Source organism: Pundamilia nyererei, unplaced genomic scaffold, assembly GCF_000239375.1.
Source record: "Pundamilia nyererei isolate P.nyererei 1_Seehausen unplaced genomic scaffold, PunNye1.0 scaffold00007, whole genome shotgun sequence".
Taxonomy (NCBI): Eukaryota; Metazoa; Chordata; class Actinopteri; order Cichliformes; family Cichlidae; genus Pundamilia; species Pundamilia nyererei.
In genome coordinates, this window is record NW_005187408.1 from 4,225,743 (window position 1) to 4,246,664 (window position 20,922).

A 20,922-nucleotide genomic window follows, 5' to 3' on the forward strand; every position below is an offset into this window, starting at 1 on the left:
CTTTTGTTCAAGATCAGGTCCACAGCATGCCCTTGTGTTTGAGTGTGTGTGGAGAAATGAAACAGAAATTGTATAGAGAGTCCAGCTGTGTATGAATGCAGCTTCAGGCTGCAAAGAGTTGGCTCAGTACAGCTGTTTACAGTAAGGAGGCAGAGAGGAGTTCAAACAGTTGGCATTAGCCTGACTGCTGCTTATATCTGCTCTACTGTTTTACTTTGGCAGGACAAAGTTTAAGTAGCCACATGTTTTCTGTATTTGTTGTTTTCTTAATTCAGTGGGAGTAAAATTTTGGATTTAAAAGTAGAGAACGTGTAATAAACCTCCTGAAAGAACCACTCAGCCAGAAGCTAAGTCAAAGTGAAGTCTGGCCTAGATTTGATGTAAAGTGCTCCATTTTTTTTTCTTCTAGTTATCCTGTTTTATAAACAAGGCCAATCCCACTGAAAGACACCTCGTGGAAGTTTGCTCTCGGTAGATGTGCTTAATAATAATTTCGATTTGTGCATTTACAGGTGAATGAGTGAAGGGTTCCTAATGGGAGCCTTAACAGCTAATTTAATTCACTTTTTTTTTCCCACTTGTCTATCTGTCCTCTAGTCATCGGAGCTGGATGACATCCTGAATGACCTGCAGAACGCTCAGCCACAGCTCTTCTGTGAGCCGCGGCCTGTTTCGTTGCCCAGTCCCATGGACAAACAGAACATCATCAATGACATCCTGCAGATGTCTGAGAGCAGTCCTGTCATGGCTGCACAGCCGCAACACCGGGGCCTTGGGCCCGGCATGGGACCCACTAGTGAGTCCCTTTCTTTGTTTGAAAAACAGAAAAAAGTGCACTAACCACATTGTGTATTCATAAAATACTCCAATGAGCATGCAGGAATAAGCTGCATTTATTCCTGTCTTCAGACTTTGGCGGTGTTCGACCAGGCCAGCCAGGAAGGGGTTTGTCTGTTAGAAGTGTGTCTCTGGACGTGAATATGTCCCCCCAGCAGCCATCATTACAGTACCCCATAAGGACCACAAGCCCATACACTGTTATGCAGCAGCAGCAACAGCAAGGCATGGTGGGGAACCATGGCATGATGGGTAACCAGGCTGCTATGGTCAATGCAGGTAGGTGTGATGGTTATGATTTGCAGAAGCTTGTATTTGTCTGACTGTGTGTGATACTGCCTTCACACCTCACTATATCCTAAAAAAATGAATTAAATCCATGTTTAAATGCTTGTTTATGCTCAGATTGCTGGATGAAAATATTCAGTCTGTAAGAGTGGCTTATCTTGTTACTGTGCAGGTATTTAGCTACCAGAAGCTTTGTTTTAGTTTTGTAGTCTAATAATAAATCACATTTGAGCAGGCTTTAGCTACATGAAGGAAACCCTGAAACATTGGCCGTCTTGCTCGGAGGCTAAATCTTGAGATCATTGTTTCTCAGATTACATGGCGCTGAATGTGTTTCCTCAGTTTAGATTGACTGTCTGTAATGAATCTCTTTTCAGTTTTTGACAGGTTTTTGTGAAGTGTGATTTCCACCTTTCAATCTCACAACAGCCAAACAAGTAGAGACAGAAATGTATTTTTCTTCTCCTAGATAACTGTGGTAACACTTAGAGCTGCTCCTGAGTTCTGAGGAAGGACTTCGTTCCTCGTGTGTGTCGCTCACCCTTTAACATATCATGCCATGGCACTGTGACTCACTTCCTGTGACAGGAAACAATCACCCACACTGGCACAAAGTTCTCTGACTGCTACTCCCACATATTAGTCTTTCCTCCTTATGTTGCATCATGGGGCAGCGGGCATCTACTGAAATCTGTCCTGAGATTTTTCTCATTGGTTCTTATCTTCGTGTGTGTGTGTGTTCCCCCAGCACTGATGGCTCCAAGTGGTCCACGGCCAGGCATGCAGCAGCAGGAGGGCTGGGTAGGCCCAGCTTCTGCACCTCCTATAGGAGCGCCGGGCCCTGGCCATCAAAATGCCATACAGGGCAGGACGGGACCCAGTGGTACTCCCATGAGGCCCAACAGCCAACCAGGGCCCCGACAGATGATGCAGTCTCCAATTATGCCTAATGGTAAGAGCGCTGTGTACCAAAAAAATACATATTACAATGTTTTAAATGCAGAAAGAACCACACTGCTGGTTTTCAGACTGAGCAATGCAATAAAGCTATTTCCCAGCCCCCAAGAGAGTAACAGATTCTCCAGCATGTCAGTATAGAAACCCAGAACAAAATTACTTGTACTTTGTGGAAATTAGATCTGAGTTGTCAGGTGTGATCCATCTAAAGCTCCTTAGCAGATATCTACTTGTCATACTTGTAAAAGCTGCCATCTAGTGGTTAACCACAGTGCAGCACATGGCGTTAACTCAGATCTGCTACCCTGCATGTTCCTTTATTTTAAAGAGTATTCACTCTTGATTCATCATGACCCATAAGTACTTCACTGTCTAATATTTAGCCAATCTTTTTTTCTTCTCTATTTAGCCCAACCAGATATAGACATTGGAATGGTTGGTGACCATTTCTCACAACAACAGGCTCCACCCAACCAGACGGCCCCCTGGCCAGACAGCATGATGCCAATTGATCAGACAGCTTTTGTAAACCAGAGCAGGTAAGCTCATTACCAGCGTAGCTCAGTGGCATAATTTTTCACAGTTAACATTTTTATTCTCATCAGACTTCTATATTTTTTAATAGTTTAACTGTTGGTCTAAATGTTTGCTGTGGCATATACAAGACGATGTTTTTAAAATATTTGTTTGTCTCCTCTTCGCTCAGGGCTCCACCCCAGGATGATCTGCTGTGCAATACAGGGCTCAGCTCAAGTGATGGCAGCGCAGTGGACGAGGGGGCTCTGATGTCTCAGCTGTACACCGCACTAAAAGACTTTGATGGCCTGGAGGAGCTCGATCGTGCTCTGGGGATCCCTGCTATGGTAGAACAGGTGGGATTTCCATCCTGCCAAACCTACATTATAACATTCTTGGTTTTTAAGTGATGTTTTATTATTTTTGTTTGTGGTGCTGCATTTTTTTTTAATAATATATGGCTGCCTGTTTCAGAGCCAATCACTGGAGCCAGACCAGTTCCCCCAGGAGCCCTCGGTGATGTTGGATCAGAAGCCCCCCATGTACGCCCAGCAGTTCGGTCCCCCAGCATCACACATGGCACCGAGAGGCTACCCTGGTGGCCCCATGCAAGAGCCAGGTTTCCACCCGATGCCTGGCCAGATGGGTCCACGGCCAGGTTTCCAAATGATGCGAATGCCGGCCCGGCCAGGACTCAGGCCTACTGGAGTCGTCCCCAACCAGCCCAACACACTACGACTGCAGCTCCAGCACCGGCTTCAGTCACAGCAGGTGCACATGAATCTAGACTGTCCTGACACTGCTGGAAGTACTCTTGCTCACTGATTCTTGACTCTACTATAACCTCTCTCTTTAGGATCGAACACACGGACAGGAATTGTATTTTTATCCTTGAGGGTGACATTTTAGCAGCTTCGATGACAACATAGGAACTTTTAAATCTACCTGCCACGCATTAGGCTTCCAGTGGACTTTAGCCTAATTCTAATGTAAAACTATAGATTATGTTATTTTCAAATCCTGATTAACAGTGTCTTCATAAAAATTAGATTATTTAAGGGTTTTAACCCTCCAGGGTCATGGATATAATTGGCCATTTTTTCCTACTTTTAATTTACTTTATACTTAATTTTAAAAGTATAAAGTTGAAAGTATTTTTTAATCTATGAAAACCACAAATATGTTTAATGCATCATATTCATAACTTGAAATGCAAATATAAATTGTTGTTTGCTAAATTTGTACACAGGCATGAAACCTTCGAGGTGTGTGACTCCTGTTGTCCACCTGCAGATAGCGTGTACATTTCAATCTGCCTTTGGTGGCTTTTTGGCCATTTCTGATATTCAGTAGTGGCTTCGTTGACACACAACGAGCGGCCTCATTGTTTTGACACACACAAACAAAAACATGACTACACTACACACTAACTGTAGAATCCAAACATGCTAAATGTCTCAAAACTTGCTATTTATATCGCTCTCTTTTGCCATTACTTTCATTTTTTTCTCCTTTTCCTTAGCAACCAAATACCACATGTTGCCATAGAAGTGTGTGATTGGTTGATGTGATGTATTTTTCCACCAATAGGAAAGGTGTCTTGTTTTTGTTTTGTTTTGTGTTAGTGCTTTGAGGGCTTTCCTTGAAAATCCTGTTTGTTTGTTTGTTTTTGTTTTTTTTTAGACACACAGCATCTCCGTCAGCTACAGAGGGTTAAAAAGTGTATATTTCTCTCTGTAACAACCATTTTCTTCTGTTTTTTCTTCCAGCAGAATCGCCAACCAATGATGACTCAGATGAGCGGTGTGTCAAATGTGAACCTACCTCTTAGAACTAATGCTCCAAACCAGGTATATGCCCACTATCATTACATGAGCCGCCTGCACAGACATGTTGTGACTGTAGGTAGGGTTCATCTCTTTAATAGCTTGCAGTAAATTAAAGGCTATGATGTCAGTGTTGTGTAGACTTGCTTTTTGTAGATGCTGTTAGTGGGGTTTTTTGTTTTGTTTTTTATATTCAAACCACCTCTCTTACTTGAAGGGAACCATCAATGCTCAGATGTTGGCACAACGTCAGCGGGAACTGCTGAGTAATCACCTGAGACAGAGGCAGCAGCAGCAGCAGGTGCAACAGGCCCAGCAGGTCCAGCAGCAAAGGAGCATGGCCATGAGGGCTCAGGGCCTCAACCTGCCTCCCAACATGGCCGCCGGAGGCATGAGTAACCCTCGGAATCCCCAGGCCAACCCCCAGCAGCTCCCCTACCCGCCCAGCTACGGTACCAGTACAGGCCTGGCCTCGTCACCTCCCCCTACCAGCTCCTTCCCCTCTCCTCTCTCCCCCAGCCTGCCCTCTCTTACCCCCAACCTCCACCTGCATGGCACTTCCTCCTCTTCCTCCACTCCCCCCTCCTCCTCACAGATGATGATGGGAAACACAAACATGATGGGCGGACAGTACGGGGCCGTACTCAGCCCCCAAATGCAGCACAGTGCCTTTCAGTTTCCCAACTCAGGTACTGCTCCACCACCCCAGCCAACCACACACCTCACCCTACTACCTGTGTTCGTGTGCGTATGTGTGTGTTGATGTGACCACCTGAGCTGCTTCATGTGCTTTTTGGTAGCTGCTATCATGCGATTTGTAACTTTATATACTGATGACTAGAATAATCAGCTTCCATTGCATCATGCAAATCATACTTAATATTCTCCCCTTTAAAACGGAATAACTTGTGAGTAGTTGTCTGTAAGTGTGGCCATCTGTCTTTATTATTTTGTGCGCTGTCCAAAAAGGGTGACCTGGCTATTCACTCTTGCTCCACCAGGGGACACTAGAAGCACAATAAAGCATTATTTCATGCTCCACACTGATGCCAAAATCTAAATATTGTGATCAGTAAGGACATGAATCATCTCTGGTACCTGTCAGTCTAACAGCTTGACATGCAGCCTGGGTATGATCTATATAATTTGGTAATCTGGTTTGTTAGAGAACTTTTTATTTATGGCTTGTGGGTGCCTGCAGAGCAATAGTTTGATCTCTCTCTCCCCTTTCTCCCTCCTGACCTATCTCCCAATCCATTTTCTTTCTAGTTCTCTGCCTTCTATTTGTCACATGCATGACGGAAATATAAAATCTTGGCTAATAATTCTGGAATGAGCTATTATCGCGCGAGGTGCTCGTCAAAGTGTTTTGTCTTTATGTGGCATGTTTGTGTCATTTGCATGGAGTCGACTACACTTCCTTACTCATTGCATTGGTTTATTAACAAGTCTCCGTGGGTTGAGTCGGGCTGACCTCTTTTGATCCACAGGTATGAGCCAACAGGCAGATGGAACATTCGGAGGTCCCGGCACACCACAGAGCCCTCTGCTTTCACCCCGCATGGCCCACACACAGTCCCCGATGATGCAGCAGGGCCAGCAGAGTGCTGCTTTCCAGGGTTCCCCTGACATGAATGGATGGCCGCAGGGTAATATGGGAGTCAACAGGTAAGGATGGCTGATGCACCTCATTACAGCATCAGTTCATGTTGTCAACTCGAGTTCTATGAATATATGCGTAGCTATTTTTAGGAAGGGCTCGTGAGGAGATTCATGATTATCAACAACATTGTTGATATCCATAGAGAGTATTGACATCCATTATCCATAGAGTTGTTTGTACCACTTGTTAAAGATGAAAAACTTGCCAGATTTCTCTGGCTGACCGAGCAGGTCACACCCCAAAGTGAGTGTTGTCACGTACTTTTCTTTCTGCATTCATATTATTGATTTTGTGTTTACTTACACAACTTCTCTCTCCTCCGCAGTATGTTCTCGCAGCAGCAGGCATCGCCGCAGTTCAGCCAGCCGAATAACAGCAACATGTACAACGGCAATGGCATAAACCTCAACAACGCGTCACTGGCCTCCAACATGGCAACCAGCAGCATGGGCCAGATGGCCGGACAAATGAGTGTCACGTCCATGGCCTCGGGTCCCTCACCTGGCTTGCCCTCCATGGGGCAAGAACAGGTAAATAATTTCAGGCCAGTCCAGATACATTGGTCCTTTAAATGAGACAACATTAGGAAGCTTTTTTATTTTTTCAAATTGGTTAGAGCAAAAATGGTGAAACTTGAGTGGTTTAGGAAATACCCACTGGTGTTTCTCATCCTTTCACAGTCGGGCATCATCGGGCTTGGCCTGACCGAATTAGAGGTGTTCTGTAATATCCTCAGGGTATCTCTTTACAGTCGTACTCTGTAGAAATCAGTTCCAGGTTAACTGAATGGACCCCACAAAGTTTTCCACAGTAATCAGGGGACCAAGAAATACTAAAAGGCTTTTCTCTCCACTCCTGGCTTCTACTATCAGTGTTTGTCTTATCATACGACCCCGAGTGTTTGGGTACACTTACTGAACCAGCAGGCTAGTGAATAATTTAGTTGTTTACGTAACTCTTCTTGCTGTAGTTCTGCTGCATAACTTGAACTTAGAGGTCAGTGATGTAATTAGCAATGTGCACTTCCAAGCCGGAGCGTTGAGACTGTAGACGGCTAAAGACGGGTATGCCGATCAAAGACCAGCCTCTGTCAGCTGTGGACTCACGAGCTGGTTGGCTTAACATGGAGAGCTTGACTCCTTAAGGCCTCAGATCTGTCAAATCGCCACAGCCTTTACACACATTCAGGAGAGTGACCCTACGTCATTAGGAGAGGTGAAGTCATACTTGCATGTAGATAAGCTACTTCTCCCACTAAATGTGAAAATGTTTTCACTTTGGCAGCACTTAGTTGCTGGTGTTTATCATTGTTTTAATGTTGTCCAAGTTAATCCTTCTTCCTTTGTCTCACTGGTATTGTTAGCTTGGTATATGGAAAGCACTGTTGTTGTCCGCGATGCTTTTAAGCCAATAAAGGGCCATGAATATTTAACCAAGGGGCTGCCATTCGATGTCTGCACTTGAGACTGTTGTAACACACCAGTATACGTGTCACTTGATTTATCTCCCTTGCAGGATTATAGAAAAATATTGGCACTTAGATTATTTCAATTATTTACTGTTTGCCCATTAGTGCAGGCATCTGTGATTTACCGACTTGTTTTTGAGCCGACGATGCACTCCGCTCTGCAAACAAGTTTAGGTTCTGCAAGTTCAAGTTAACCAGTCAGATGTGCTGCTGTTGAATTGCGGATTCAGTAACTGCCTTTCTAGTTGGGACTTACAGTGTGCCGTTTCTCTGCAGAAATACTGTTGACCCCCATGGAGCTACTCACCTGGACCTCAGTGATCAACCTGGCTCAAGAAGCGCGTCGGCCCTTTAATTATTTAAAAAAGAAAAAGAGAGAGAGAAAGAAAGAAAGAAAACACGTAATCAACCGACTGCCCCTTGAACCAGCCAGGCCGTGCCCTGACCCCCGGCCCCTCACCCCTCCCCAGCTCAAGTTTGCCGTCTGTCCAGCTGGATCCCACTCAGACACTGGCTGGGGAAGGATCGCGGATATCTGTCCCAACAAGCCTAATCCTCCTGGAGGGAGAGCCTCGTGACGAGCCAGTCAATCTGCCTGTCCACCTGCATTCACCGTAGTGTGACTTACTGTAGGCCTCCTGGTGGGGTACACTGACTTAAGGGGGCGGCAGTGGGTGGATTTTGTTCAGATGAATGTATTCCTCTCAGTGGACAGCGGCCATTTACAATCTCATCTCGAAAGATCACATACACTGATTTCTTCTCTTCTCTACCCCCGGAGCCCCCTTTATTCTCCACCCCCTCCCCCAACCTCTGGATCGTTGGAGAAATTTCCACATAGTTCCGAATGGCAGCAAATACTCCCAAGTTATGTTCACACTTATGGATGGAGCTCAGACACTTAGCCGATTTTGCCTTTTTGCTGTTCTTTATTTTATTGTTTTTGTTATTATAATTATTATTGTTGTTGTTGTTGTTGTTTTTTTTAGATTTTTCCTATTTGTTTGTTTCTGTTTGTATTTTTGTTGTTGTGAAAATTTAAGATGTAGAGTGAAAAATATGGTGTTTAGAAAAGAGAGTGAGAGAGAGAAACTGAACGTGGGGGGGAAGAAAACACTGCAGAAGACTGGTTTGAATGGTGAATTCTAAGATTAGATTAATTAAAGAGGTTTATATAGTGTATTAAATTAAGTTTTATTTTCTGTATAGATTCATTTTAATTATTGTAGATTATTCTTTATCTTAGTAGCAAGAAGAAGAATATTTCTAAAATTGTGAAAGAGGCACTTCTTTTTATAATTTTAACAGCAATGGTTGTATTCTTTCTGAGAAGATTCTTCTATTAACCTGAATGGTGGATTTTGCTTTGGTCATGTAGTTTCAGAAGATGTCAAAATCAAATATAGTTTGAAATTAATTACAGAGTTTGTACATAACAATAAGTAAAATCGTTTTCTTTCCTATTTATTTTATTCCCTGGGGCTTAACGTCTCTCAGCCTGGTCCCCAACTGCCTCCTGAAGCAGAGCAGTGTTTTGGGGGGAGGGGTTGTGTGTGTGTGTGTTTTTTGAGGAAGTGGAGGGAGAACCTTCACCTTCTTAAAGTTCTGGTACAGTGCAGACAGGGGTGCGGGCGGGAGGTAGGGAGGGTTGTAAATGGGTGTGCTGTGTATACAGTGTACAGATTATCGCTTGCTTCTCTGCCTTTAGCATAGAACACAACAAAAATAAATAAAAGAAGGAAAAAAATCAATTCAACACAGCCATACAGTAAAAAAAAGAAAAAAAGAAAAAAAAGATAAAGTGTGCTTTCTATGTTGTCTGGAGTGGAAAAATGCTTCATACAAGCTGCTAGGTGCAAACTGTTCTGTGTGTTGTAAACAAGCAATAACAATTACTTGAGAATCTTTTGGTTTGGTTTTTTTTGGTTTGGTTTTTTTTTTGTAATTTTTGTACAGTTTCCTGGGAAAAAAGGACACGTTTTTCCTCTGCGTTTGGATGCAGTATTAAACACAGTTTTTTATTGCAGTTTGTACCAAGAAAGTCTACATCCACAGACACACACACACATACACAGCACACACACACAGCGTTCCTATTAGATTATGCAGCATAGGCTGAGATCTGGAGAGGGAGTTCGTTTGTGGTCCCCATATTGACACATGCCCTCTCTGCCTCCAGCCGTTCTTCTATAGCAGAGGTCAGAGTTAAGACTGCACGCTTCACAAGAGCTGCTCTGACAGACACTTAGCCATATTTTATGACCTCAGGCAGTTAGTTCACCTATAAAGTGTTCAGTAATGACCTGCTTGTTCTTGTGCCCCACCAGACAGGGGGGTTGGTTTGGCCTTCACAAGATCTAAAGCGAGTCATCTTCTCTAACCTCAGAAGATTTTCCTCAAAAAAAAAATAAAAAACTTTTTATATCGACTATTTTAACCCAGGACAGACTTTGAGCAAGCCAAATAATCTTCACATTTCAATTGGATTTCTGAATTCTACTCATTTTCTTTTTATTTATTTATTTTTTCTAAGTAACCATTTGATGGTTACCATGGTTTGGCCCACAGGAAAAACAAGAAATTTGTGATGATGTCACTCAACAGGGTCTGATGTAAATGTTACATCATAAAACAGGAAGAGAATCACTCTGAATGTATTGTCCATAAAGGCCTAAGGATGTGACTGGTGGTGCATTGAGGTGTGGACAACATGTGCGGTTACACCGTGCTCTTCTCGGTGTTTCTGACGTTATCCATCGTTGCTTCTTTTTCCTTGTTTTTTCCACTTTTAATTTCTGTATGAAATTTGAAGCTATAGCAATTCAACTGTGGAACAAAGGAAGCCTGCATTAACGCTTTGGTTGTTCTGCAGGTGCTTTTGTTGTTGTTCTAGTTGTTGTCGTAGACCTACAGGAGATCCCACCTTTTTGATAGATGCTGTTTTGATTGTACAAGGAAAAAAAAAATAAAAGATGCGGCCGTGCAGAATCAGCCTTTTGAGCCATTTTAAAAAAAGGAATCACAGCCCTTTGCAAAATTTCCAAAGATTGTTAAGATTTTAAAAAGACTTAAAGCCATGTTGGTAGCAGTGCATTTTTTTTTCTTTTTAGCACTTATAATGAGGACAGGAGCAAATAAATGATTTTTGCCCCTCACAGATATCCAGGCTTTGGACCCATGAATCAAAAATATTTTTTTCCTCTGTAACTTATGGTTTTGAAGAACTTTAAATGCCCTTTTGTATTGTCTGCCAATTTCTTAGAGCTAAGATGCAACCTTGAAATGCTAAAAACCCTAGCATAATGCCTTAGATTTTGTCCGTTCTTGTACATTACACCGCTGTCTGTATAAATTTGTATAATGACTTGTGTACAATATTGAATGGGTGCATCATTGTTCAACTCTTCTCAGCTGCTGGGAACTTGGTCACGGTTCTCCTTTGCTCTCTGTTCCGTGTTGGGTCATCTCCTCGCCCTCCGCTCACTGTTTGTATGGACAAAGGTGATGATACATAGGGATACCGAAGCAATATGTAATATACTCTATGGACTTTCTGAAGAAAGCTTACTGTTGTGTTTTACCCCCCTCCCCCCGAGATATTTTTTCTGCATTGTTCACGAGTCACACTGTATACCCGCATCGATCATTGTACCCCTAGTGTGTGTGAGCGTTTTATGCAAAGTTAGATATACAAGAGAAGTTAAAACCACAGTTATGCAAGTTGTGAACTAATATGGCTTCGCTGATGCTATTTGCCTTGTAAATAAAGAATTCTGTTATTGCATTATTTAATCGAGCGACTCTTATTTCATTTCCAAGCGCACGAAGATTAGTGTTCAGGTTTTGTTTTTCTAACTGAAACATAAAGTTATTAGCTGGCTACTTAGTGACATCTTTATTTAGTTTTTCATAGACATAACAAAATTGAACAAATATATTTCAGTATATGATAAGCTATTGTAAATGTTATATAATTGGTAGACTTTTTTTATTAATATAAAAGATCGCAAGTCATCGAATCGCCAAAAGTTTCGAATGAAATATTTCATTCGCCAGTAAAAACTGAGCTTTTTAAATGGTTTTATGAAGGTGTAGGCCTCTTATGTTTGTTTTATTTTTCCAAAAAAACACAAGAAGCTCCGCTGATCTAGAGCACAAGAAAATTGCCTGTTTAAAATTAGCAATAAAAACCTTTTATAAAAAAGCAAACAACTTTACATTTGCACTTTACTGAAGTATTGATGGGGATTGGGTTAAGTTTTTTTTCTGTATACAATAAAGGTCGGAGCAGTGATCTAATAAATGCCTGGTCATTTCCCCGCTATTTTTTTTTTTATCTCTTCTTTATTTCTAGCGTCTAAGTGTGAAGCACGATAATCCACGCCTCGTGAGCAAATTGAAATCTTAGGCTCGTTCTCATAATCGGCCTCACTGTGGCAAAGAGAACCGACTCCGAAGTGCAAAGAACACGGGGGTGGGTTGGCCCTGAGAAAATCTATTCCTATGGGGTGGGTGGCATTGAAATGCATGAGGTTGAGCTGACTCCTGGCCAATAGGAGTAAGGAGATAGCTGTATACGGCATAGGTGCCCTCAGATGACCACAGAGCAGCACATCCTCTCTTAAGTTTCGGCTGCTCCCGGCAGAATCTGAACGTTTGTCTGCAGTGTTTGATTTTACAGCACGGGAGGTTGATCAAACTCTGGCCTGTGGGCATGACGGACACATCGCCCGCGTGAAGCTCCTCTAATTGTTTCTCAGAAGGTAAGCTTCTTTATTAAAGTTCACAAAATGTTTGTAGCGGTCCGCTTTAATTTCAGTCATTTCACATGATTCCTAATTTGTTTGTACCTTTAAAAAACTAATTTTAAAGCCCCCCCAGCGGGCATTACGCACTCCTATCGCGACCCTATTTCCCTTCATACAGCGGGCTGATTGTAAAAGTCATTAAAAGCTTCATTAATGTTGACCTCTGCTCTGGCCAGCGGTTCTTTAATTAGTGTCATGACCCTGATTTGTCTCTCTATTTACTGGCTGACTGGTAAACTGTTCCTAAAAAGCACACCACCATGCAGTGGGGTCATCTGAAAAGCCTCTGATGAACATTTGATGTGTGGCTTGTGTGTGACCCTTCAGCTGGAAATAATGCAAAATCGGCTGTCCGAGTTCACTGCGGATTGCTTTCCCCCTTTATGTACGCAGTATTTTCATCTGTCGCCGACAGTTTCATTACTTTTCATTTTAAAAGAAAAACACTGCGAACCTGTTGTAGATTTCAATTTCTTAGCCATAATCATCTGCAGTTTGTATCAGTTCCACATTTAACCAGAGGGTTGCCAAGCTTCTTAACACCTTTGGAAAAATCTTAAAATATTTGGAAGAAATGTTCATAACTGGAGAGCGAAGTAAAGTCTTACGTTCATTAAAATAATCAGTTCTGGTGGGTTCGGCCTCTTTTGATGTCCTGTTTCCTTTTTTAGATTTCTTACATTAAACTTTTATGACTACACCCCCTCCCCTCTACCCACGCTCCCACTTGCTTCTATCTCTCTTCCCCACAGAAGGCTACATCATCTTCTCCATTTGACCCTTTGCCTCACCTCCTGTGCTGTCATGTCGGTGTCCGTGTCCAGCATCCCTGTAATGCTGAAGGAGAAGAGCTATCCAGCCGGCATGCTGAAGGGCAGTCCTGCCCGCGGCTTCTACCCAGCTCCTCTCCCCGGCCCTCATCACTATGTGGACTTCTTCCCGCGTACGCACAACCTTCTCCACCCGCTCAAGTCCCTCGGTCGTCTGGTGTCGGACGCTCAGGCTTCCCTGCCGCTCAGCCTGCACGGCGGGGCCACTCCCTTTCTCGGCCAGGCCGGCCACAACGCCTCGGTCCTCCACGAACACATGTTGAGCGCCTCCAGCATCCCGTATCTGAGCCAGATGTTGCCCGGACACCCACTCTACTCCAAACCGGAGGAGCTGGCTGCTGTGGTGACCGAACACGCCACCGGTCCGCTGTCTTCAGACTTCAGCAGCCCGTCCAGTGAACGGTCTTCTGCTCCTACATCCGCCAACACACCGCCCAAGGAGAGCTTCCTTCGGCTCCGGGGCACGGACCATTCCACAGAGAAAAAGGGCGCATCGTACAACTTCAGTGAGGACGACTTGTTCACGGTGCTCTACGGATACTCCGGCAGCCAGGAGCGTAGCGTGGGTCACGCCATATCAGGAGTGGCCCTGCCGGAAAACTCAAGTGAGAATTCAGATTACGGACTATGGATTAAAATGACTGGCGTTTCATTTTGTTTGGTGTGCGATAATAAAAACTGCCCTTGATTTCACGCTATCCCCCAAACATAAATGTTTCCCTGTCACTACTATTATAGCCGAATATAACACATCGATCAGAATCTTTGTAATGCAGTTAAAGATGAAACACTACTCAAATACTCCCGCTGAAATAGTAACGAGAAACCTTTTTTATCTCCCTATTTTGTTCACATTTGTTTGTTTTCTCTTTAGTTTCTGACTCGCACATTTTCCCACTGGACAAAGAAACTCTTGAACTTCCAGAGGGTAAGAAGCCACCATTTTTTATCTATTTATTTATTTGAATCACCTTTTCGTGTGTCCTTGATTGCATGATAGAGTAATGAAATCTGAGACCGCTTTATTGGCTCTGTGCTGCAGGGTTAACCATTCTCCAGGCATCCTGGGGAAACGCTTCGAGCTGTGGTGTTTTTGCGGATAAACACAGTATTCCTAAAGGCGCCCGTTTTGGACCTTTCCAAGGAAAACTAGTCAACACAAGCGAAATTAAAATATACGACGATAACACCTTGATGTGGGAGGTAGGGTGGTGAATTGTCTCCTCACAGTACTGGTCTTTATCTAGATTTTTTTTTTGTCGGTACTTCTAATACTTCTAACACACCCTGCAGGTGTTTGAGAACGGCCGCCTCAGTCACTTTGTGGACGGAAGAGGGGGATCTGGTAACTGGATGTCTCTGGTGAAGTGCGCTCGCTTTCCCGAGGAGCAGAACCTGGTTGCCGTGCAGGTCCAGGGCCAGATATTTTACGAGGCCTGCAAGGAGATCACGCCAGGCCAGGAGCTTTTGGTGTGGTACGGAGACTGCTACATCCAGTTCCTCGGGATCCCCCTCACACTGAAAGACCCTAGAGAGGACAGCAACGCGGTGCCTCCCTCTGAAGGTCAGGATTTAATCTTCTTCACTTTTTTAATCACCATACATATATTTAGTTTGTTTTTAAAAAAAAAAAGTTTTTCCCCAGATTCAAGCGAAGGCTTCAAGTGTGACAGATGTGGGAAGGTTTTTGCGTACAAATACTACAGAGACAAACACCTGAAATACACCCGCTGCGTGGATCAGGGGGACAGGAAGTTTCCGTGTCACCTCTGCAACAGATCTTTCGAGAAGAGGGACCGATTACGGATCCACATCCTCCACGTCCACGAGAAACACAGACCTCACAAGGTACAACATCCCTGCATCCGTCTTGCTTTTGTGAGGGATTTCCACACAAACCTCCCTTTACATGGTTGTGGTCTGTGAAAAGTTTTAGATGGTGCTGAAAGAACAGCTCCTACACTGCGTCACAGGGACCTTCAGAATTTTATTGGACGTAAAAAAAAGAAGAAAAAAAAGAATAACATTTATATGAGACATGCATTTTGTTTTGTTTCTGAAAAGCGAAAACAACTCCGAAATGTATTTAAACCCATTCACAAAATGAGGTTAGGTTCTTTTTAGCTTTATTTTGAGCTTAATGCATTCGAGTGACACTTTGTGTATGTGAATTTGCTGCAGTGCTCGGTTTGTGGGAAAAGCTTCTCCCAGTCCTCCAGTCTCAACAAACACATGCGCGTGCACTCGGGTGAACGTCCGTACAAGTGTGTCTACTGCAATAAGGTAAGAAGCTTTTTTGTATTCTTTCTAAAGATGCGTTTGGCTTGACAAAGACAAGACCGTTTGACAATTGGCTCGATGCTGAAGAAAAATAGGAATAAACCCTGGAATTCGACTTAATTGCTGGTGCCAGAATAGTTTGAATACGCCATGGGTGTGCTGCCAAAAATAAATATATACAAACAAAATAAAATGAAAATCTTAGAAACATAAATTGTTTTATAACGACACTGTCCTCTGAGAGGTTTTTCCCAACCTGCTTCTATTAGACCTGCAGGCTTTCTACTCGTTCCTCTTTAAACCATTTCGGGTTTCCTCCTGTTACGGTGCATTTGGCACGCGCCTCTCCTTATTGTTCCTCGCGGAGGGCACGCTCTGCATAGACACTTACATGCTAATTATCGCCAGATGTACACCCACCCCTTTGTCTGCCAAGATTATACTTTTATTTTATGGCCCTGGAATGAGCAGAAGTTTTTTTTGTTCTCGATATCCTTCCCTTTTTATGCGGACTGTGGACGTTTTGTTCAAGCTGTTCCCCTTTCTCCTTTATTTCGACTATTTTAGCAATGTGGCACGAGCCCAAAGGTTTTTGCCGCCTTTGAGTAGTAGGCTGCCCCTAAAAATGCCACAAAAACAGGGGGGGGGGAAATCCTTTAACAAAAGTGTTCACGAAATGTTAAGGAGCATTAAAAAAAATAAAAAATAAAAACTTTTTCTGAAAAATATTTTTTTAATGGCTCCTGTGAAAAAGGTAACTGTTAGCTTGTAAAAAAACAAAAAAAAAACAACGTTTATCTTGCCTTTAACTTGACAACTGAAATTGCGCTTATTTACGCTTACCCAGTGTTTTAAACTCCACTCTCCCAGGCCTTCACTGCCTCCAGCATTCTGCGCACACACATCCGACAGCACTCCGGTGAGAGGCCCTTCAAGTGCAAGCACTGCGGGAAGGCCTTCGCCTCCCACGCCGCCCACGACAGCCACGTCCGTCGGACGCACGCCAGAGACAAGCCGTATCCATGCGAGCTGTGCGGAGTGTCTTTCCAAGAAGAGCAGGAGCTTAAATACCACATGAAAAGCCACAAAAGTAAGCGCTCGATTTAAAATACCCGCATGGGAAGTGTTTTAGGCTAACAGCATGGCATCAGGTGTTTTTTTTATGGGTTCAGACGTTTTTATGGGTGCTGTTTAAAGCTTCATTACAGTAAAGCAATTGAAGCAATCGAATATTAAGAGGAATAGAAGTTCAGTACTATTATTATTATTGTTATTATTATTATCATTAATAATAATAATAATAATAATAATAATAATAATATTCCATAATAAAATTAAACTAAGACAGTTGAAATATTAATTAGCTTTGCTACAGACTGCTGTCATTGGCAATGCCCTTAAAAAAACTACTGCAAACTGCCAAACTAAAATGTTGCATACTTTTTTTTTAAACTACATATTTTCTGGTATTTTTCTTCCCCGCAGAAAGGCAAATCTTGGACAGCACCATTCTCCCGTCTTCTCTGGAGAGAGGATTGCAGGAGGAGTCCCTGTTTCCGCTGAAGGACCATCAGAAGAATAGCGGACAAAACTTTCCTTACAGCGGCTTAACAGTTTTAAATCCAGAATATCGGCCCTGGAACTAGACTCCACTTTCTTCTGTAAACATGACTGATCCTGTGATATATTCTAGATGATTTGAGACGGCACAAACACAGCGAAGAATCTTTACGCAGTGTTTGTGGTGAGACTGTGAAACATGAAGGTAAATTTGTTGTACAGGCCTATTTAAATAGGTAGATAATAACTGGATAATTTGAGCTGCTGGGCAACTGTGTCCGCGTCTGTTTATATGAACATGTTGTGTATTGTCATGTGGCTTAAAGCTTCTCTACTATTGTTGTGCGGGACAGTTTTGATGCATTGTAATGCGTATTATTATTATTATTATTATTATTATTATTATTTCCTTGCGTCATCTACCGCTTCAAAAGCAAACCTATTTTATCGCTGTAGATTTGAGTCGATTTGTGTATAAATGTACCCCCTCCTAATTTATAATGTATGATAATGTTTTTTACTGTAATGTTAAGCTGCCAGAAAGCAACTACAAGAGTCGTCGTTTGTTCACTTTGAGCGTCCACTTTTTCATGGTTAACCTAAAAAACAAAAATCAGCGCATGCAACAAGAGTGTTTTTGCTCTTGTTTATTTCCGAATGTAGAAAATGTATTTCTAAAACGAATAAAATAAATTAACATTGCCCACACTGTGCACTCTGGCTTGTTAATAGTCTTAAAGGGTTTTTTGTTTTTGTTTTTTATGTTTTCATGATGAATAAAACCTTTAAACAGTTGTTATTTACCATTAATAAAAATTTGAATTTGAATTACAACCAAGAAGCAAGAGTTTTATTTTATGTAAATTAACATAACTGCATCTCAACATGCCTAATGCAATCTCCATTCCCAATTCCAGACATGCATCCATCCAGTCAGGCACATGTCACTCCATATGCATTTACAGTCTGCCGAGCTTTTTTTTTTTTTAAGCCACGTGATGAATTGGATGCGTCATGCTCACAGTAAAAATGAACAAACCCCACAGGACCAAATGAATGACAATGAAATGAAGCAGTAAGGGTCATTTCTCCACACACAAAGGCAGTCGCCATGACTGACATCTGCCCTCATGCTGGCACAAACTGTCCCACATGTGTTCCCCTGAGATCGGATAGATAGAGAAAAGTGTGTGTGTGTCTGTGTCTTAGGGTTAATTTAAGGAAAGCCCCAATTGGTAGTGTGGTGGTGGCAACAGCATGAGGTCTGACAGATGACACAGTGTCCAGTCTTTGTCTCTGTGCTCTGTTATGTCACCTTTAACCTCTTGGCTGCCATCCTTCAAACTGTTTGGAGGAGTAATATCAATCACACTGCAAAGGTAGGTTCAAGTAGAACGTAGAAGAGGAAAACTATGAAACAAGACACTGAAGAAAGTGAGCGAAAACACATCACGAAGCACAACATTTTACAAGTGCCAGTAAAACAAATTAGACATTCAAAGTTGCCATCAGCTCAGAGCAATTAAAGACTGAAAATTAGACTTCCTCCTGGGTTGTCTGCAGAGATAAGAGCAGTAAAGAGATTAGCAATCACTCCAGCCTCTCTGTTTATTTTCTATAATGGATGGACAGCAGTCGTCAGGGTCAGGGGTCACCTCCTTACTCAGTGTTTAACAGCCTCCCTCTCTCTTCAAATAGCCAAAATATGGATGCTTGAGCAAGTCTAGATCAACCTTCAATGGACTAGCCCCTCCCACGTATACAACCCCTCAAGCCACCATGAATGGGCCCACTGTGAAAAGACAAGATACTCCCCTTTGTGGTCTTCCAGGAGCAAAAGGGGTGGAGGAGAAGGACGGGACAAGAAACAAAGACAAAAAGAAAGACAGAAGGAGAAAAGCGAGAATGAGCTGCCAGAGCTGAAATACTGAGATTGTTAGCATGCTGTGCTAAAATACTGGTTTTACTAGCGCCTCTGTGATTGGCTGATTTAGAACTCAGCGCTAAAGCCTGGAAGAATTTTTATTTAGGTTGTTTATGTGGATTGATTTCACACTTAACCTCCTGGCAAGCTAACAGGGCCCTCTAAAGGGCAATCCATCGGCTTCATCTCTGTATTAATGTGATATTAATGATTGGAGGAGTGAAGTTTTTATGGCAGTTAATTCCCTCTGAGGTTGAAGCAATAGAGCATAACATTCCGCAAAGCAGTTTCAATACTTTGATACTCTGTAACACTCAAATGCGACCCGTAAGAGTGCAACATTCAGTGGTATGATTCAAATATTGAGCTAATCATGCATTTACACTCATGATTAGCTCTTCTCTTCTCTTCTCTCATACAGAGCTGAGTAGTCAAATGCTCTGATGTATTAGCTTCTATCGATTGCCTAATAGCTGTCAGTGTGTATGTGTGTTTGTGTGTGCTGTAGTCTGATGTTGAGGCTAGCCGTTGCTCCAGACAGGCCTCAGATCTTCAGCTGAGTGGACTCGTAAAATACAACCACAGCAGCTCTGTGTCCATCTGTGCCTGAGCCTGCGTCAAACCACACAGCAACTCACTGATGAAAAAGATACATGAGAACTTTAAAACATGTTTCTTCTTGTTCTTTACAAATGGTCAAAGTTTAGTTTTGATTGCTACTGCCCCTTCATCCAGCGTTTACCTGATTGTCTTTTGCATTTTGGTCAAAATATGCAATTTATGCACAAAATATACACAAAAGAAAAAGCTGACAAGGGTGACTTCCTGTACCACCTCTTGCCTGAACTCTCTTAGCCAATATACAGTTCAGTTTTATTTCTATAGAGCTAAATCACATGTCACAGGTTCAAGGGGCTTTATATTGTAAGGTAAAGACACTGCAATAATACAGAGAAGACCCCAACATTCTGACGACCCCCTCATGAGCAAGCACTTGGTGAGAGTGGGAAGGAAAAACTCCCTTTTAACAGAAAGAAACGTCTACACCAGTCAGGGAGGGGCAGCCATCTGCCAGATTATTAATCGAGATAAATAATTGAATGTAACCTCTGACGACTAGTATTTCACGAGTGAGATGTGATCCATTGTTCATCATGGTTCTCACTTTAGACAGAGTTCTCCTCTTTGTCACCGTAGCGGCTCTGTGGTGTAGCGTTTTGACCATTTGATTAACTAACAAAAGATCCCTGGTTCAGTCCTGGGAGAAAGCTCAAACCCAGAGGGATTCGTGTCAGGGAGGGTGTCTGGTGTAAAAACTCAGCCAAACCAAGCATGTACAGCTTCCTGCTGTGGAGACCCCCTGTGAATAAGGGAGCAGCTGAAAGTAGGTTCTTTATCACTATGTCCAGAGAGTAATAATAATAATAATAATAATTGATTGGATTTATATAGCGCTTTTCAAGGCACCCAAAGAGGAAAGATTCTGGTCCTCTCTCAGTGATTTGTTTATTTCTCAATCATCTGTTGTTTCACTTGTACTTCGAATGACTGTAATGCATCTTTCATTTAATTTAATTGTAATTAATTTTATTAGTTTCATGTTGTTCAATTGCATGTAGGCACTGACTCTGCAGTTGTTTTTGATTTTTGCATGTGTTAATTCAGTCTTTTAAATCTACTTTGTTGCATTTTTAATCCCAGCTTTCTGACATTTAGTTCATCCTTTCAGAGAAGGTATTCTCTGTGTGACCCTTTCTTTCAAAGAAATATTAGACTTAAGTCATTTTAGTTTGAAAAGACCTACTGAGCTATGCCACCCCCTCCTGTTCCCTCAGCTGAGAGATGAAGCTGATCAGCTTGTGTCCTGCCATTCATGCCTCTGGTTGAAGATGTTTTCTTCGGCCAGTGATTTCCACTGGGACAGTGGACAGTAGAGGAGTAGACATACAGAGAGGATCAGCATCC

The 20,922-nt window shown here is 42.6% G+C and overlaps 2 protein-coding genes across 7 annotated transcripts in view; both read left to right on the forward strand.

Annotated features, from left to right (window-relative positions):
* The window catches only part of ncoa2 (nuclear receptor coactivator 2), a 60,002-nt gene extending 51,485 nt beyond the window's left edge, over positions 1-8,517 (forward strand). For 2 of the 6 annotated variants that reach the window (XM_013915594.1, XM_013915602.1), the window contains exons 11-21: positions 598-796; positions 910-1,116; positions 1,874-2,077; positions 2,492-2,621; positions 2,789-2,954; positions 3,073-3,369; positions 4,368-4,448; positions 4,642-5,113; positions 5,915-6,092; positions 6,413-6,617; positions 7,832-8,517. In XM_013915594.1, the coding sequence (XP_013771048.1) occupies positions 598-796; positions 910-1,116; positions 1,874-2,077; positions 2,492-2,621; positions 2,789-2,954; positions 3,073-3,369; positions 4,368-4,448; positions 4,642-5,113; positions 5,915-6,092; positions 6,413-6,617; positions 7,832-7,843 (2,151 nt within the window). In that variant the 3' untranslated portion in view covers positions 7,844-8,517. The remainder of the gene's footprint in view (positions 1-597; positions 797-909; positions 1,117-1,873; positions 2,078-2,491; positions 2,622-2,788; positions 2,955-3,072; positions 3,370-4,367; positions 4,449-4,641; positions 5,114-5,914; positions 6,093-6,412; positions 6,618-7,831) is intronic. The other 4 variants (XM_013915612.1, XM_013915606.1, XM_013915615.1 and 1 more) reach the window with 4 other exon arrangements.
* Positions 8,518-13,167: 4,650 nt separating this feature from the next.
* Positions 13,168-17,119, forward strand: prdm14 (PR domain containing 14). The gene is made up of 8 exons (XM_013915617.1): positions 13,168-13,798; positions 14,068-14,121; positions 14,236-14,396; positions 14,487-14,757; positions 14,839-15,041; positions 15,375-15,476; positions 16,344-16,563; positions 16,959-17,119. Exons 1-8 carry the CDS (start codon positions 13,168-13,170, stop codon positions 17,117-17,119), a joined length of 1,803 nt encoding a protein of 600 aa, XP_013771071.1.
* The last annotated feature ends 3,803 nt before the right edge of the window (positions 17,120-20,922 follow it).

What these genes read in the sequence shown, in the direction of transcription:
- prdm14 (XM_013915617.1), top strand. Translation starts at nt 13,168, where the DNA reads ATGTCGGTGTCCGTGTCCAGCATCCCTGTAATGCTGAAGGAGAAGAGC. An exon ending in AGAAACACAGACCTCACAAG is followed by an intron (nt 15,042 to 15,374) that starts GTACAACATCCC and finishes AATTTGCTGCAG; the next exon opens with TGCTCGGTTTGTGGGAAAAG. An exon ending in CCACATGAAAAGCCACAAAA is followed by an intron (nt 16,564 to 16,958) that starts GTAAGCGCTCGA and finishes TCTTCCCCGCAG; the next exon opens with AAAGGCAAATCTTGGACAGC.